At 31.0% G+C, this 18,554-nt stretch overlaps 1 protein-coding gene across 4 annotated transcripts in view; it reads right to left on the bottom strand.

Annotated features, from left to right (window-relative positions):
• The window catches only part of LOC118197057 (target of Myb1 membrane trafficking protein-like), a 91,236-nt gene that overhangs the window by 62,595 nt on the left and 10,087 nt on the right, over nucleotides 1–18,554 (bottom strand). For 3 of the 4 annotated variants that reach the window (XM_085821877.1, XM_085821878.1, XM_085821876.1), the window contains 5 exons: nucleotides 18,361–18,426; nucleotides 15,372–15,456; nucleotides 15,154–15,238; nucleotides 421–567; nucleotides 152–286 (listed from right to left, as the gene is read on the bottom strand). In XM_085821877.1, the coding sequence (XP_085678003.1) occupies nucleotides 152–286; nucleotides 421–567; nucleotides 15,154–15,238; nucleotides 15,372–15,456; nucleotides 18,361–18,424 (516 nt within the window). In that variant the 5' untranslated portion in view covers nucleotides 18,425–18,426. Of the gene's footprint in view, nucleotides 1–151; nucleotides 287–420; nucleotides 568–15,153; nucleotides 15,239–15,371; nucleotides 15,457–18,360; nucleotides 18,446–18,554 lie in introns of all 4 variants that reach the window. The other variant, XM_085821879.1, reaches the window with a different exon arrangement.

The following is an 18,554-nucleotide window of genomic DNA, read 5'->3' as shown; positions in this document are numbered from 1 at the left end:
ACTGCCTAGGGAAAAAATTATACACAAAAATAATACAGGAAAGGGATAACTGAAGTATCTAGGCTTTTTAAATCTTAAGTTAGGCTACAGTCTTGGATAGATTTAAAATTCCACTGTATTTTACAATTATTTCTCCACAATCAAAACTTACTCGTTGAGGTGTGTGTATAGGTGCCATAGTATCTAAATCTGTCATAGGAAATTCAATACCCTTTTGTTTCAAATCATGATACACTTGGACAACACCTTGCATTTCTGGATTGTTCTGAAAAGCATCAGCCCAGCTCTATAAAGCAATGGTGGGGAAAAAATTCTTATATTTGGAAAATTCATGTTTTCAGATAAATTACAAAACTGTTTTATTAAATTGAAATCAATCTTTCTTAATTTATAATAATTTTCAGCATAAAAATGAAATACCTGTATTAGACTTAAGACCTTTTCTTGTACAGCTGTTGGAGGATCATTTTTAGGTCCAATTAACTTTACTAATTCCATAATGAAATCTTTTTGACTTACAAGCAAATGGAACCTTCGACCACAGTTTTTAACACACGTTTCTAGTACCTGTAATAGCAAATTTATAAGTACAGAAATTTGTATGGTTTGAATAAATACACTTTATTTCAATAATTTAATTTAAAGGGCTTCATTTTAGATGTGTCTATAATCTGTAATAAGAAGAAATAGTTTTCCTGTTTGTCAGATAAAATAGAGATGAATTGGTGCAGAACTATGAAATTTGACATCTGGCTCACGTTAAACCTGTGTCGATTTCTAAGTGATTTCTTCATAACTCAAGGTAGATGTTTTATTATCATTCTTTAATACTGAAATGATTTTTTGTAGATTTTTGTACATATATCTCCATAATGAACAAAACAATGATTCTAGAACTTCATCACTTGCACCCGAGATAGAAGAGGGAGGGGGGAAGAAAACTTTATAAATGATGCTTATTCCAAATAGCCAATTTAATTTAGCATTCCCCCCCCCACACACACACACATACACACTATTGTACATCTACTATTTTAAAGTTTCAAGTACTAAAATTATGTCTTTTATAAAAATTTTGAAATTTTTGCAGATTGTAAAGCAAATTAACTTCACTTTCTTCTACAACATAAATGATAAAAAAATATTAATTAGGTGGTTTTTTGTATCTTCTTAAAAATACTGCAAAATGGTTTTCCGACAACAGAATTCATTTGCGGAATTCATTCATTAACTTCTTTCCAGTGCAGGATTTATGTATAAACTATACAAGCTATAGCTTAGGGCTTTTGCTTTATTGCTCCTCCCCCCCCCGCAAAAAAAAAAAACTTTTGGATATCCAAAAATCATATTTGGCAGCGATATCTGGACTTATAAAAGGGCCCCATATCTCAAATAGCTCAGGGCCTTATCAAGTCTAAATCCGGCCCTGCTTCTTTCATTATCTCTACAGAAAAACATAGCAATGTCTGTGATCTTAGCTCATAGAACATCAGTTATTCTTGGAGAATTTTGTGTAGAATATAGAAAAAATGGATTTTTGGATTAAATATCCTTCTGAATGATAATTTTCAGATATTAAAAAAAAACTGATATGTTTATTTGTTTTATTAGCAGAACAATACAGAAAGAAAACAGAAAAATAAACTTGAAAAATTATTAAGACTACACCAAACTCTGCATTTCAAACTTATTCTAATGCAGTATACGAATCTCAATATTATTATACCATAAATTTGCATCTGGTTTCGTAACTGAAATAAATGAGTTTTTTTAAAATAAAACTCATTTATTAAAACACATACCACCACACATATATTTACTGTTTGTGACATACCACCCTTCTGAATATATTTTAGCACTGAGTATTTACCTTTTTTTTTTTTTTTTAATTAACTTTTTTCTTTCTTGGTTTGGAAACAGTTCACCAGTTTATACTTTCTGTAAGCATCATGTAGTTAAATGAACAATACTGTTGTAAATATTTGTAAATAACTGAATTTTTTTTATTGTATTTTTGTTTTTCTGAACTGCTAATTCAATTCTAGGTGATGTTGAGAGTAGCGGAGTATAAAACTTAGTTCCCTACCAAAGGATCATATTTGCTGTAAGTTAAACAAACTTTTAACCAGTGCTTTTCTTGAGCTTAACATAACAGATGAATATGATATGTCAACATGTGAGGAAGAATACGATATGTCAACATGATGAAGATGGATAACAAATGATTAACATTTGACTGGTACGCCAGCAGGTGCTTGGCTCCAACTACTCCATATGATACTTCATATAAACGTTGTGGAGGGCACTCTGCTAGATTCTTATTCCCATTCTAGTTTTCGACAATTATGTGTTAGGATTCTGTGCATCATATTGCTGCACCACACTGGAGAGAATTATGGCTACTGGCCACTTCGATACCCAGATACAACACATACCTTAGATAGGCACATACCTTAGATAGGCACATCAGAAGGATGCAGTCTTCACACCTTTCTTGGCTTCTACTGTGAAATTACACAGCACTAAACTTTACACTTCTTCAACAATACGCAGTTGCAAGAGAGAATGCATATTTTTCAACACTCTCCCTCGCAGAGCTGGAAAGAGAATTAAAGAAGAAAGAAAAGCATTTTCAAAGCTCAAGTCCTAATAGATTCATATATTTTCTATGTTTGTCCCTGCTAAAATTCTTTGCTAAAAATTTTGGCGGGCATTTCCGCTGTAGATATATACTTAATGTCAGTTTTCTTTTTGTTCATTTAACTGTTTAATGTAATGAAAACGAGTATCCATGCATTTTGCTCAAGAGTGGTGAATTGGGTTTTTCAATAAATGCTGTGCATTTTGATTGTTATTGGTTCTGCTATCTTTTCTAGAAAACCTAGCTCTCTTAATAGCAAATGCATCACTTCTTTTCAAGCTTCAATTAATGCTACGTATTCTGCTTCAGTACTTGATAGCGCTACAATTCTTTGCTTGAGTTATTGCAAGAAACCAGGCTTTCTGCTAATATAAAACCACCACACACATATTTACTGTTGGAAGTATTTTTAGCCCAATCTACTTCCACAGAACATTTTAGACTTTCCTTCACTTTGCGAAAATTTTTCCTTTAATGTACATTTATGGTACTGAAGTATGCATTTTGGATTACAGTTAAACTGACTTAGTTTACTAAAAGAATTTGCAATATGTTGTGCAGATATAGCTAAACAAATTAAGGACCAGATTAAAGATTGATATGTAATTTTGTCTACACTTTCATATTCTTTGATAATGTATGATGTTTCACTTAGTTTAATGTTAGGGTCTCTAATGCTGTTGATGTAAGCTTACATTCTTTCATACTGCATTTAGCCAAGAATTCTTTTATGTACTGAATCTGACTAACTAACAGATTTCCATTTTGTTCAATGTTAAAGCCATCAAAATTTCAAAAGTTTTGTTGAGAAATTTCTCAATATATATCATAAAGATTCACTTTTAGTTAGAATTATCAAACATATGATTTGATAATTCTAGCTCCAAGCATACATTGTGATTATTATGATACATTCATCACTGTCATCTCTACATAAAATAAAATAAAGAGTCGCCTGTGTGTGTGTATCTTTTGTTCGTGCTGAGCATAAGCTAATAGACCCACGCCTATGACATTTGGTACATAGGTGCATCTAGACAAGAGCCAGTGCACCTCGAAGCGAATTTTTCAAAATTCGAATTAAAATTTTTTTTTAGTTTATCTTTTGTGATGAAATCGCAGTTATTTTGAGACATAATGGGCTATAGGAAAGCGAGATTTTACTCTACATACTCCATTTTCAGATCGTCATGAAATGTAGGCACTTAGCTATTTTACGAACTTAAAATAAATTTCGTGTTCCATTAAATCGATTAAATATGAATTTATTTAACAAAGTAAGCTTAACACCTTTTCAACGGAATTTTTTCTAAAAATGTTTATTTTTTAAAATGTACAGTTTATTTTTCTTTGATTTTTGGAGACGTTAAACTTACATCCTTGCGACTGCTTTTAGAAAAAGAATTTTGGAAAAATGATAATATTTTGTATTTTAAAAAAAAAAATTTTAAATGAAGCTTCTGAGTACACTTCTCACATCTTTAAAAATGTGATTTTGGCGACAATTTTACTTTCTTATTGTTGTTGATAGATTTTTGATGAAATCGCATCATTTTGAATAGTTTCATTCTTTTAGAAATATGAGTTTGGCAACAATTTTTCAGTGTATTTCGTATGTCACTGTTTTTAAGAGATTGGCATATTTCATTGCCATTTTTTATATATATATAATACATTTTTATTGATGTTTTTTATAAAGTTGTTCTGCAGAGTAAAATTGTGCGCGGAATTTTTTGTTTTTTGAGTTTCTTTCATGTTATTTTTTGCTTATTTCACTGTTTGTAAGATATTGAAAAGTTTCGCATGATTTTTTTTTTTTTTTTTTTTTTTTTTTTTTGTTCAACGGAAAGTTGGTTAATTTTTTTATTAGGATAATTAATATTTGTATTAAGGTATAGAGCTCATTTCATTGTAATTTTTTTCTCTTGAAAATATAAGATAAAGTATCATTAATTATACTTTGCTTTTCAGAATTTTTTGTTCCTTGTATTCTTTTATGTTATTTATTGCTCATTTTACTGTTTTTAAGATATTGAAAAGTTTTGAGTGATTTTTTTAGGAAACAAAGTTTTTAACCTCCTTTATACCATTTGAGTTCTTAAGATTTTGCAAAGGGAAGTTGGTTAATTTATTTATTAGGATAATTAATATTTGTATTATGGGATATTGCTTATTTCATTATAATTTTGTTATACGTAATAACTTTTTTTTATGAAGTTTTTCTGCAGAGTAAAATTCTACACAGTTTTTAAATTTAACGTTTGGTGTTCCCTTCAGCCATTTTCCGGTAGATTTAAAAGCCAGACGAAGGCTGGCAGCGAAGCTGCTAGTTTATATATATATTGATTATGATACAGTCCTCAGTTCTTTTTTGAACACAAATAGACTTATCTAATGTTAATTTCTTTAATTTGAGTTTCTGCAAAGCTTCATCTAATTTTAGATTCCACATTCATCCTGCTTGCTTAAGTTCATAAATTGACATTTTCAGCTTGCAAACTTTGTCTTCAGAAGTTCTGAAGCCTTCTGGCTGAAACATGAAAATCTCTTCATCAATTTTCATATTCAGGTAAGTTGTGTATACATCCATTTGATTTATCTTCAGCTCATATTCGGCAACTAGGGCGAGCAATGTTTGTACAGAGTTGTAGCGCAAACTGCTACAAGTGAAAATGTTTCCATATAACCCATTCTATACTTTCGCAAGCATCCTTTAATGATGAATCTGGCTTTGTACTGATCAATTACGCCATCCACCTTTTGCTTTATTCGGAATACCCATTTGCATCCAAAGGTTAAGGAATTATATTCTTCCATAGTAGCTCTTCATTTGTCTGCATCTTCTCTGGATAAAGCTTCTTCTACAGCTTCTGATTCTTGTCTGGCATACAAGTGTGGCATCAAGTCCAATCCAGAAGCAATTGTGGAATGCCCCACTGTGCGACAATGTGTCATCATGGTTTGGGGTACAATTACATGCAATTCCATTCCAGGTCACCTTTAGTTTGTATCTGGGGCAATATGATGGCCCAACAATACATGGATGATGTGCTGTGGCTGGTGACACTCCCCTACCTTCAGGGAGTGCCCAGTGCCCTTTATCAACCGAATAATACCCGGCTGCATACTGCTTGCATCAGCCAACATGTTCTGCAAGGTGTACAGATGCTTCCCTGGCCACTGTTCTCTCCTGATCTCTCACCAATTGAACACATTTGGGATGTGATTGGACACCATTTGCAGATTCAGATGACGAACTGTTGCAAATAGTTGACATGGAACAGAGAGCCATTCCACAGAACACCATTCATAGTCTCATTGACTCCATACCTAGACGTGTTGCTTTGTGTACCGCCACCCAAGGTGGTCCTACAACCTACTGAGCCGACACTGTTCTCGCTCTGTATTATGCATATCATTTCTAAACAAAGATCACTTATTGTTCATTGCTGTCTCTCTCCGTTTGCCGAGTTTCATCATTTTCTGGCCGCTCCTTCTTGGTGTTGCATTTTCAATGTTGGGTAGTGTGTAAAACTCTACCCAGATGGTGAATGGGTCATAGGGGTGTTGCTAGGTAATCACCTTGCTCCCCTGATTTGATACTACTGGAGAACCATCAAGACTGCTGAGTATCGACAAAAATCAGCAACAATTAATGAGCTATACAAAAAAAAAATCATACTGTTATATGCTGCCATTATCACTGACAGCTACTAACTGTCTAGCAGATAACAGCTTTAGTTCAGTGTGCAGTTTGTGTCATACAGAAGTTGCTGCTGGTCATTTCTAACACATACTTTAGCAGTCTCTCAGTCGCAAATCTGTCACAAGATACGGACTAGCAAATAGTGAGTACATTTTCTGAACCCCTTCATATATACACATACATATATATATTCTCTGATATATGAAACTCTGGTGGTCTATCCACTCAACCAATTGAAATGAAATTTCAGATATTGTTATTTGAAGATATGCATTAAAGATTGCGATAATTTAAAACAATTCATGATTAAAGTGAAAAAAATGTTGAATGTTTTTAATAACATTCACTTTTTTCCTATGCAAATTGATCAGTGCATTGAAAAAATATATAATAAATGTATGACAAAATTTAGATAGACCTTAAACGGCGGTACACAAAGCAACACGTCTAGGTATGGAGTTAATGAGACTATGAATGGTGTCCTGTGGAATGGCTCTCTATTCCATGTCAATTATTTGGCTGTCAGCTATTTGTCAATTATTTGGTTGTCTATCCGATTGTCAGCATAAAACACTTGCAAAGAAGAGCATTCTAAAAGACCAATGAAAACACAAAAGAGGAGAGAGGAAAAATTTATATTGGAATTACAAGTCTGTTTCAACATGTCTACCTTTGCAGACAATAACACATTACATATGAGAGGTTGTTTACAGCAATGACAAATATATAACTTCACATTTTATCGCATCCTTCAATTCTGACAAATCTTGTGGATTTTAAGTGTACAACTTAGATTCCAGGTAAGTCCAGAATCCACACCTCCCATAAAATTGTAGTTTTGTGACCACTGTGATCCACCAAATTTCATTCTGATTCTGAGGTGTACGCATCAACTCAATAAGATTTGTCAGAACTGAAAAACGTCATAAAATCAGATCCTTATGCATTGTCACTTTCATCATTGTTGTCAACAAGCTCCCACATATAATGCCATTTCTTCTGCAAATGTGGGCAAATTGAAAACTCATAATTCCAATAAAAAAAATTTTTTTCCAATCCTCTCTTATGTTGTCATGGGTCCTTTATAATGCTCTTTGGAAATATTTTACGACAATTTTTGTCAGACGTGTATCGTTCGAACGCCATTTATGGTTTTTCAATGTGCTGATCAGATTGCACAGGAAAAAAATGTGCGTCACCATTCAAAAATTTCAAAATGCTTTCATTGTAACCATAACTGTGAGAGTACTATTATTTTAAATTATCACAATCTCGAGTGCATACATTCAAATTACAATGTCTGAAATTCCATTTCGACTGGTTGAGAGGATTCAGAGAAGTTTTATATAGATAGGCCACCTGGTTTCAAATACTATCAGAAAAATTTAAAAATAAAGTCACATTATTTCTCTGAAAGAAACTTTCATTGTAGCACGTGAATAGTGAACTGTTAATATTTCTCACTAGAAAATTTACAGCTGATATTAACCAATCCATGAATGGATAGTATGAGATTTACCAAAGTGCTGTAAAGTTGTTTCATTATCATTTCTGAAGTTTTAAACCAAATTTTATTAATCTATTAGCAAGGCAATACTCCCATACATAAAAGCAATGCAATGCTTTCCTACAAAGTTTCAATCAATCAAATTTAAAAAGTCAGCTCAAATGACAAATTTTAATCCCATGGAAAACTTTTCAGCAGTGCTAGTATACTGTATATACATGCAGTATGAGTCTGAAGAGGAGATGGAAAGCAATTTGGGCAGCTTATCAAAGTATGGATCTAAACCTACCAAAAGGCTAACAAATTCACTGAAGAACTATATTTTAAAGCAGAAAATAAAGAAGATTTAATTAATTATAACAATACCTTCTATTTATCCACATACACACGCACACAAACTCTCTGCTAACTTTGGAAAGAATTTGCGAAATTGCTGATGACTAATTTTTTACCAAGCTAGTGCACAAAAGGCAACAATCAATTTCAAAACGGTAGTGCACTGAGAATTCTATACAACAGCAACTGGTCAATCAAATTAAAAAAAAAAAAAAAAAAAGAAGAAGCAAGAAACACTGGTAATAAAACACTTAACCTCTTTAAAAAAAAAGTCGTTCATTTTTATACTTTTGTTCCTCCCATGCATACAATGATCTGTTTTCACATTAAAAAATCAGAGAAATGCACAAACTTGGCTTTTAGAAGTTCTGCATAGCACATCGGTCAAAACAGATATGTGCTATAGGCATATCCGGTTGCCACATAAATACCTTTTCAGAACATTCCCCCACTGGTTGCATACATAACTATTTTGCCAACTTACTGATTTGGCCCATGAATACTTTTTTTGCATCTTTTTGATGATGGAGAGCCATATAATCAGAAAGTACCATTATTAATTTAACTTTCTTGTTGGTTTAAAAATATTGGTTTATATTAAAAACTTCAATACCATGCTAAACTTTCTAAAACTGGGAGTATATACAGTATAATGTGTGAAATCCAGATGTCCAATATCTGAAATGATATAAAACACGGACCTCCAGATCATTAGCAACATTTTATTGTTTTAGCAAATTTTCTATACACTATTATACACAAATTTTGCGCTTGTGCATTTTTTGATTCCTTCTAATAAAACATGTGGAGAATCCAGATTCTTAATATCACTTTGGAACTACATACAATACCTCCACATTAAAGAAACAATCATTTATTAGCATAAATACGTATGACCAATAATTTGGCTCCATAGCAGCTCTTTTGCTTGGCATACTTCTGAAACCAAAACATCATTAATTTTAGATATACAGTCAAAAGTCTTTAATCCGGGCGTCCATAATATGGAATGATCTATAATCCGGACCTCAAAGCTACAAACTTTCTGCGTTTGCGTCAACGCATAATGCATTAACACATGCGCATATGCGTCTATGCATGCATACATTTATGCATGCACGTTTAATGTATAACGGACGGTATGAGCTAAAGTAAAATTATCTAATTATCTATTTCAGTTAATGTTGCAGATTGCGTTGTTCCTTAATCTTCTAATTGGATCCGGCTTATTATTTTTTGCACACTGTTAGAGCAATTTTATAAAAGTAAGCTTGAACTTTCGATTATGTCAAAAAGAATATCCGATTCTTGAGCTGCCAAAGGATCTACAAAGCGAAAGCATGTTTTGATGTCCATCAAACAAAAAGTGGAATTGCTGCAAAAAATGGATAAAGGCATATCCTTTGATTCTCTAACCATTCCGAAATATGTTTATCAATTTTACGCTGATCTGCAGGGGGCAACGCAGTGCGTAATGAACTAGAAGTTGATCTGTCAGAACTATCCTTATCTTCAGAGCAGATGTTTTTATTTTATACGGCTTATAATTCCTTACTAAATGTAGTATTTCATCTTGATGTACTCCGTCTTTGATATGATTTAAATCAAATTCCTCGTCATTATAAATATTACGAATACACATCAAATAGTTTTCTGGTTGCAATTTTCTAATTTCGACTATGCGCAATGTATGCTTTACACATGTGCGCGATGAAAGAAATGTTTAATAAAGTAAACGAATAAATATTAAGCTTTTTTTTGTAAATTTTGATACCCTTTAGATCATAATTGTTCTTTATTTCATAAATTACGGTTTCAAATTTTTAATTTTATAATTTTTGCATGCCATTTTACCAGATTTAAACTGATGATCTATAATCCGGAATTGCCGAAGTCCCAACGAGTCCGGATTAAAGACTTTTGACTGTACTGAATAACCGATATCCCTGGTGCCAAACTCCCAAATCATTATTTATTACCTTTTGCTTTTATCACCGCATGGCTATCAATATTTCTTGAGAAATGACTCATGTGGCAATGTCTAAAAATTTTTTTAAAAATTTATTAATTGAATACCAAAGAGCATGGTAACCTTTTATGTTTGGCAGTATCCTTGGCAACGATTACAGATTTCACAACTCCACTCTGAAGTGCGTTGATATGTAAATTTTAAAAAAATTTGTATCCTTATGCAAAAATGGATTTTGTAAATGATATTCATAAGCCAAAAGGTGACATTTAGCACTGTTTGAATTCAGAATGACTCATTTATTAGCCTAAGAAAGGGGTCAGAGCTGATGCGGTTACACAGGATGGCAGAACTTTTAGAATTTAAAGAGGCCCTCAGCAAGAAAATTAAGAGTTGGCAAACTGTTTATAATTTAAGAAAGGTAATGGGATGTAAAATTTAGGTGCAGCAAAATTTTTAGACATTAAGGAGGCACTTAAAAAAATTTCAGACTCATAGATACTGCATTGGGCTGCAAAATGTCTAGCAGTGGCCTTGGAGAAGAGTTAAGTATATATGTAGGAATTTATTTATTTGGGACTCAAATAAGCCTTAAGCATGTGTATAATAATAAGCATAAATATAATAAATAAGTAAACTAATATAATTCAGCCTTAATTTCGTCAGTGTGTGATAGAACCATGATGAAATTTAACAGGCCATGTCTCTAGCCACCAATAGTATATAGTACATACAAGCTAAGCTGTATAATAGTAGCAGCATATTCGAAGGTGTTCAGGTACTGCAAACCAAAAGCAAAATTTTCCAATTAATGGAACCTGTGGAGAAATGGTAATAAATGAAAACTATGTAACATAATTTTTTCATTATGATGACAATACCCAATCATTAATCAACTAACTGACAGCAAAATCTGTAGTATAGCTCTAAATCCAGAAAATATCATTAACAATAGTGAAGAAAGTGACACAGAAGTTGTCGGAAATGAAAAAATTTCAAATGACAATAAAATGGGAATCCTCGACATGGTAATTATAGGACTTGAACAATGGAACTGAATAAGAAATAATGTTTATTTATAGATTTAAAGAGAAGTATTAGCCCAAAAAACATAGCAACTTAAACAACTTATATTGAAAGAAATGTTAAATAAAACAAACAAATATATATATTTTTTTTAATTTTATTCCCTTAAAGTCACCAAATGCTTTATTATTTCAGAAATCACCATTTCATATTTTTAATTTTTATAATTTCTACATATCATCTTACTAGATTTAAAATGATGGTATAATACCCATAAAAGTGCAAAAACTGGAATCGCCAAAGTCCCGAAGGATATCTAAAAATAAAAAAATAAAATTTTTTGTCTTTATTGGTACAACGTTTTAGTTCTATTGGCTGCCATGTCACTGGGCCCAAGCTAAAATTTCGAAAAACATTTGGTCATCTGTAAGTATATAGTTTTTGTGTGGAGCACTTAAAACACATAGCAAGCCAGAAATTGTTTGGTGGTATGAGAAGAGGGCTGTAAGACCCAGGAAAGACTCAGATAACCGGCACTTGGCGCAACTTTCTCTGCTATCTTGAATCGGCGAAACTTGCCAAATCCTCAGAAGGATTTTTTTTATACCAAGAGGGAAATAACATCAAAAGACGCTTTCCAAAATTTCCCTTTTGAGCCCGATATAGGGGAGAAAACCGTGCTAGGCGAAAATCGCCTGAGGCTAAATACAATAACGCGTTTGCGTTAAAAAAGGTAAACAATGCACATAGAACTAATTTAGTTATTGATGTGGTTAATCTACATACTTTTTTTCACCTTAGTATTTTTATTACGATATATATAACTTCAACATTATTACCTTTTATACCTCCCTTTTTAATTCTGACCATTAATTTTTACAATTATCCATAATAATAGTTAAATAGGTTTGAAAATATGGTCTTCATATATATGCAGTAAAAATCATGCAAATGGAATATTTATCACGCAAGTAACGTTAAAAATTTAAAAAGATCAAATATACATGAATATACTATTTTTTAAAAAATAAAACTTTCATTTCACACATTACATTTTACGTTGATGAACTAAACCGATCATTATAGATTTATTTTTACTCTCTATATTAAAATAATCCTATGTCAGCATTTTATTTAGAATAAATATTTTATATAAAATTATCCATTCACATTATATTACAAATAAAATAAAATTAGATAAATCAAATAAAATATTAAATTAAATGCATTATTTTTAAATTAAAAATTATGTTAAATTTAAGCTAAAAATATATCAAACTAAAACACTGGTAACTTACAGGAATAAAGGTTTAGTAGTAGACAGAAGAAAATGCAGAAATAAATATTAATAACTTCTTAAATATGAAGAAATTACAAATATTTCTAAGTTAAAGAAGTAGCAATTTTAATATAAATAAAAAATAGTAATTCAAATATGCAAATATCAATAGATGGAAATAGATAAAAATTTAATTGAAAAAATACTTGCTTTGGCAGGTGATTCCTTTTGAAGTATTACATACAAAGCACTGAACCAAAATAATGCAGGTTCAGAGTTCAGAGGTCAAATGCAAATATCAATAGATGGAAATAGATAAAAATTTAATTGAAAAAATACTTGCTTTGGCAGGTGATTCCTTTTGAAGTATTACATACAGAGCACTGAACCAAAATAATGCAGGTTCAGAGTTCAGAGGTCAAAGTTCATGGGGTTTTGCGCCTACGTCATTTCGCGAAAAATCGATTCTCTGTTAATAATCAATATTTCATAGAAAAATTTGTTTGATCAAAATTACTAACATAAACAGTAAAAATGTATTACATATTTTTATTTGTTAACATAATTTTGCATTAATAAGTAACAGATATTTTTTCGATAATAAACGTTTTTGCAAAAATTAAATTTGATAGGTGACTGTGCAATAAAAGTGTTCCTTTTTTTAATATCTGCGTCTTTAATGTGTTTATAAATCAACTGAAGGAAAAAGTAGATAACTGAATTTTATAACTAAATCAGAAATAAACTGAATTCCACAAAGCAAATAGTTCAGTGCAGCTTAACCATAACTGTTCAATGAAATAACCTTGACTTAGAAAAACATAGCAGGTGCAAAATAAGACATCTGTCTCTTTTTTAAAAAAAAAAAAAAAAAAAATTCCCTTTTTTTACAGGTTTTTAAAAAAAAAGCTTCTTTTGAATTTATTAACACTGAAGCAGAATTCCCCCTCTTCATCTTAAAATACAAAAATAGTTTTCATGTAGGTAAACAAAGAAATGTAATCCTGAATTGCATAACTGCAGGGAAACAAGATTTCTAACAATATATTTCGTGAATATATTTCAGTTATGTATTTGTTGCAAATATGGTGATGCAAAAATTTCAATATTTATATTCATTACCATTAAAAACTGACAGGAGTAACAACACAGCAGAAAAATCTATGAAGATAAATCTTATTCAAAGATTTGATGATATAAATTTAATTAACTTTTATTTGTTTATCTGTGAAAGAATTTTGCTCATGTTTTGTATAATAGTTTAAATTTTTTACTGATAGACCGAACTCCCCAAAATCCTCTATATAAAGAAATCAATGAAATATACTTGACATAGAAAAGTAGCAGAATATTGTTTCTTTAATATTTTACATTAACTTATTAGCATTTCAAAGTCTTATAAGCATTTTATTTCAACATAAATTTGATTAGGAGGGATTAAAAAATTGCTTGTATGATACAGTGTCTGTCAGCAAGATAGCGGTAAAACTGTTGCACACTGGTAGTTCGTCTAGGAGTTTGACTAACGGATTTCCACCATCTTAAGCAAATAACCCATGAGTGCTTTTCTGTTAGGAGTTCTGAATAATTCATGTTAGGAGTACAATTAATTTATTTAGAAATTAATTCCTGTTTGTTAAGGCTATATAAATAACAGCCATATACTGAAATATTAAGTAAATAATTAAAAAAATGTGCCCATACGAACGATAAATTAGAAAAAGACCATATGTTATCTACTTTGTTGTAATTACAAGGGTAATTAATTTATAAGGTCATTAAGTTATTTAGAAAATAATTTATAAGGTAATTAAACAGCAACTGGGAGTCCAGTATTAATTATTAATATTATTTAAATAATTCTGAATTAATTTGGTAATAATTAATTATTTAATTTTTAAATCATTAATAATATTAATAGTAATTTTATTTTCTAACATTTTTTTAGTATAGTGAATGGTTTACGGCAACTTGAAGCCCGTCTCCGATAATTAAATAATTATGATTTTAATAGTATTTAGACATATAATAGATTTTAATAGTCTAAGAAATAATATTTTGTTCTAATAAAATAATTAAATAGCGAATGATCATACGGAACAACAAATAGCATATGAGCGTATGCACCACATCTGCTGACAAAGTCACGTGATCAGCACGACGATTCATCTGCAAAGTCACATGACAGCCAAACCAAAGTATTTACATATAGAAAGAAAATGTCCCTTCCCTTTTCTCTTTCTCCCTAGCGTTGTGAAGGTCTAAACTAGCAACCTAAAGTGTCCTCCCACTGTATGGCGCGTATCGCCCTACTTGCCGAACGCCATTTCAGGAAGTTCACTTAAGTGCTGGTTATCTGAGTATCCCCAAGACCCATACAATGGGTCTCTCATCAAAATTGGGATGGAATTTTCCATTCTCATGAGTGTAAACTCGATCACCCCCTGTGGTGTACCTAAGGCATTCTTCTTGGTGATAAGACAGCTAAAAGACTGACTGGTATTCGTCATTCCAATTGAATGCACTAAATTGCAAATGCATGGCTACTAGAAATAACAAAGAATAAATATTTTAAAATATTGAAAATCACAAATAGCTGCACATTAAATTTTAATCATGCAGTCACATTTATAATTACTTATTTTCTTTCCATTTATGAAACATAAAGAAGGAAAGAATGATAACTTACAGTCAAAGTATATAAAACAACAGTATAATTTTTTCCAATGTTTTGTTGTAATCTTTTCCGAATAGCCCTCACAGCATCTTTTGGTCTGAAAACAAATGAAAATATGTCATCTACTTTCCCACATAAATCAAGCACTTTTGTTATCACTGTTAAAATAATAATATTAATAATTTATTCAGTATTCTCAAATATTTCTCTCAGCAACAAATATGACTTACCCTTCATCTGTCTCATTAATTGCATCACATATTTCCATGTTTAAAGCCCAATTTTCTGTTGATAGAGAAGCATCTGTAGCTTGCTCTATAAAAAGTAATTTGAATATTTTTATTCAAATATATATGAAGACAAGAAATTTGAACAAATTTTAAGTAAAATTCAAACATTTACTGTTCTCAAATTTATAACAGAAGAATTTTCTTTAAAAAAGTGCTTAGAAACAAAAGTTACTATTAAAACACATTCTTTAATTTATTTTCTTTATACATTTAAAGAATACACTGTTATAGAAAATCTCTCACTGAATATGAGAAACAGAAAAATGAAATGTAAGCAGCAAAATCCTTCTTCAGTAGAATTTTGGTGGAACTTAAATATTGGGTTCCTGTAAATTAAACAGGCAATTTTGACCTTGACTGAGGAAAACAAAACAAGAAAAAAAAAAAAAAAAAACAGAGATAGAGTAAAAAGAACTGTTCAATTAAAATAATCTGTAGCAACATCAATGCATGCTTGCTAAGGCTCAATGGCAAGGTTATATATACTATCTGTTTGAATTGCAAGTTCCAGTTAATTGCTGAATAAAGTTTCAACTGCTTGTGCATTTGTGTTTTAAGCTACAGGCAATAACCTGCATCATGACTTTAAAATAACACTGAGAGGTGAGAGTTTGATTTAAGAGCTTAGTAAGAAAGTTTCTCCCAGAGTTATAGGCTATTCAAACAAGACCTTAAAAAAAAATCTCAAATAATCACACAAAAGCATAATAAATGTTTCAGAATTTAAAATTCCTAATGTGTAATGTTTCAAGAATTTTGAAAGTCTCTTAAAAAATGTAGGGCAGATTAAGATTAATACACGCTGATAACAATTATTTAGTATCACAGTCTGAAACTGTGACCTTTGGTACGAAGATAATAAGAGCTAGCGGGTAGTTTGTATACCAATTATCGGTTGTCAGGTTACGGTTGAAACCTTTGTACGCGCCAATTAGCCTTTTAACAATGTCAAAACTTGAATTAGAAGCCTCATAAAGTCCTGGAAGTTGATTGCCACAATAAATTTCAAGCTTCAATGTATAAAACGCATCATAAATGCTTCTCTTTGAGATGTTTTGGAGATCATCTGCAGTCCTGTTACATTTGAGATAAATATTTGTATATTGTGCAATAGCATCAATCATATTTGTTTTTATGATTTTCTGGAAAGCAGAAAGATCATCATTTATATCGTCACAAGTTTTGACACTTGGAAATACTTTTTTTTTCATCAAATTTTTTCGAGGCGTTCTGGCGAATTTGCTCTTGAGGGGAACTTTATTCCACTTATAAGTTTCCTTTTCTTCTTCCAGAAACTTTCCTCCAACTTTCTTCTTTTTATAAATTGTTTTTACAAAAAAGTCCTTACATTTTAAATCACTTATGTCATTTTCAACATCACTAAAATCGTCATTTGTTGGGTAAACATCACTTGAGTAAGGAAAATGAGGATGTTTAGAAGCATTTCCCTCAATTTCTGAGTCACTTTGATGATCAGAATGTTTAATGCATTATCCAAATTGTTAAAGTCTTCATTAACCGAGACTTCTTTTAAAACACTCAAATAATCTTCAGGAGGTACAATATTCTTTCTGTACATACTTGGAAGAGTGGTGTACTGCATTCGCCTATGCGACATGGTCACAATAACTGCTTTTGGAAGGAAGGCGAAAACCAGACTGACCAGAAATACCTGATGTGTTGCACTCATGAAATGTTTCTAGGAGGGTAGAGGAAGGCAGGAAGCTCGGGAAGGGGTTGTCTAAAAATTACAGCCCAAAAAGATGGCATTGGCGTACTCTGTATGCCGGCTCCTCCATTGCAGGGTTCATAACGAGAATTTCTCTAAACTGGACCTTAACAATTCATAACAATGTGTAAACAAAAAATAATAATAATAATAATAATAATAATAATAATGCACTATCACACAGGGTGGACAATATAAATATGCTTATCTCATCGGGTGACAAATGTACATCAGGTGGTAGACCACTAGCTGCATTTTTGACTTTAACAGCCCACTCATGAGAATAATTTTCGGGTTTTTTCCCCTAGCTAAGAGGCCAAGCCTAATTTATAGAGTGTCAATCAATGAATCTGCACTAACACAGTTCAAAAATGGCATGAGATGATTTTCTAGGGATCTTTTAGCGTCTACGCTACTTAATTTAATTATTTATTAACTTTAATTTTGATATTAAATTATCTGGATGTTCTTTTCATTTATTATTGAATTTCTTTCAATTTTTTTTTTTTTTTTTTAATTTTATTACACTTTAGTGTTAGTAGCTTAATATAATCATTGTTACCTGTTCCTACTATTTCATACTTTTAATTTTTGGTTCCAGTCATATCAGAGCTGCATACAGTTGAATTCAATAATTCATTTGCAAATAATCAATTAATTTTAATCTTTTATGCTGTTATAAAATATTCCTAAAAATTATTTTCACGAGTCAAATAGTGAGCTCAGAAATGCAGCACATAACGAGGTGCATTTCTACAAATGCACCTCGTTATGTTTATAACCCCACTGTCCCCTTTTTTTACACTTGTTTTATTTTTCATATAACTTCTGTCTTGTGGATTTCAATTAAGAAGTATTATGTGGATCCCCCCTTTATTATGTGGCACTGGTTTTTAATTCAACATACACACATCTACAATTTCTTTACGATTAACACCAATTTGTCATGTATTTTATTATTATTATTTTAATCTTTTGTTTAAGCATTTTTGATTTGTTAGCTGCCTCTGGATGAGAAATATCAAATACTTTCATGCTTTCTTAAACAATCTTGAATCTATTTTAATTGCTTTATTTTATTTCAGTTTTATGTGCATTAAAAGTAAGTTTTATTAATTTGTTTTTCAACATAAAATTAATTATATGTATAAAATGTTTTGTCACATATTATTAATTATATCAAATAAAAATATATTATACCTATCTTCTGACCAACAGGAGTATGAAGAGGATTTCCTCCTAAATTAGCTAACAGGCCAGCCATATCTAAAAAATGTTACATAAACTACATGAGGAATAAATAAATCATACACCTTAGTAGAAATAATAAATAATAATAGTTATTTCTTTAAACTGTCTAAAACTTTCAAAAATGACAAAGCACATATAATGCA

This window comes from Stegodyphus dumicola, chromosome 8, assembly GCF_044657685.1.
Source record: "Stegodyphus dumicola isolate Sdum_Otavi_A_Nest chromosome 8, ASM4465768v1".
NCBI lineage: Eukaryota > Metazoa > Arthropoda > Arachnida > Araneae > Eresidae > Stegodyphus > Stegodyphus dumicola.
The sequence above is the reverse complement of the archived record's forward strand: the minus strand, read 5'-3'. Positions and strand labels throughout refer to the sequence as shown.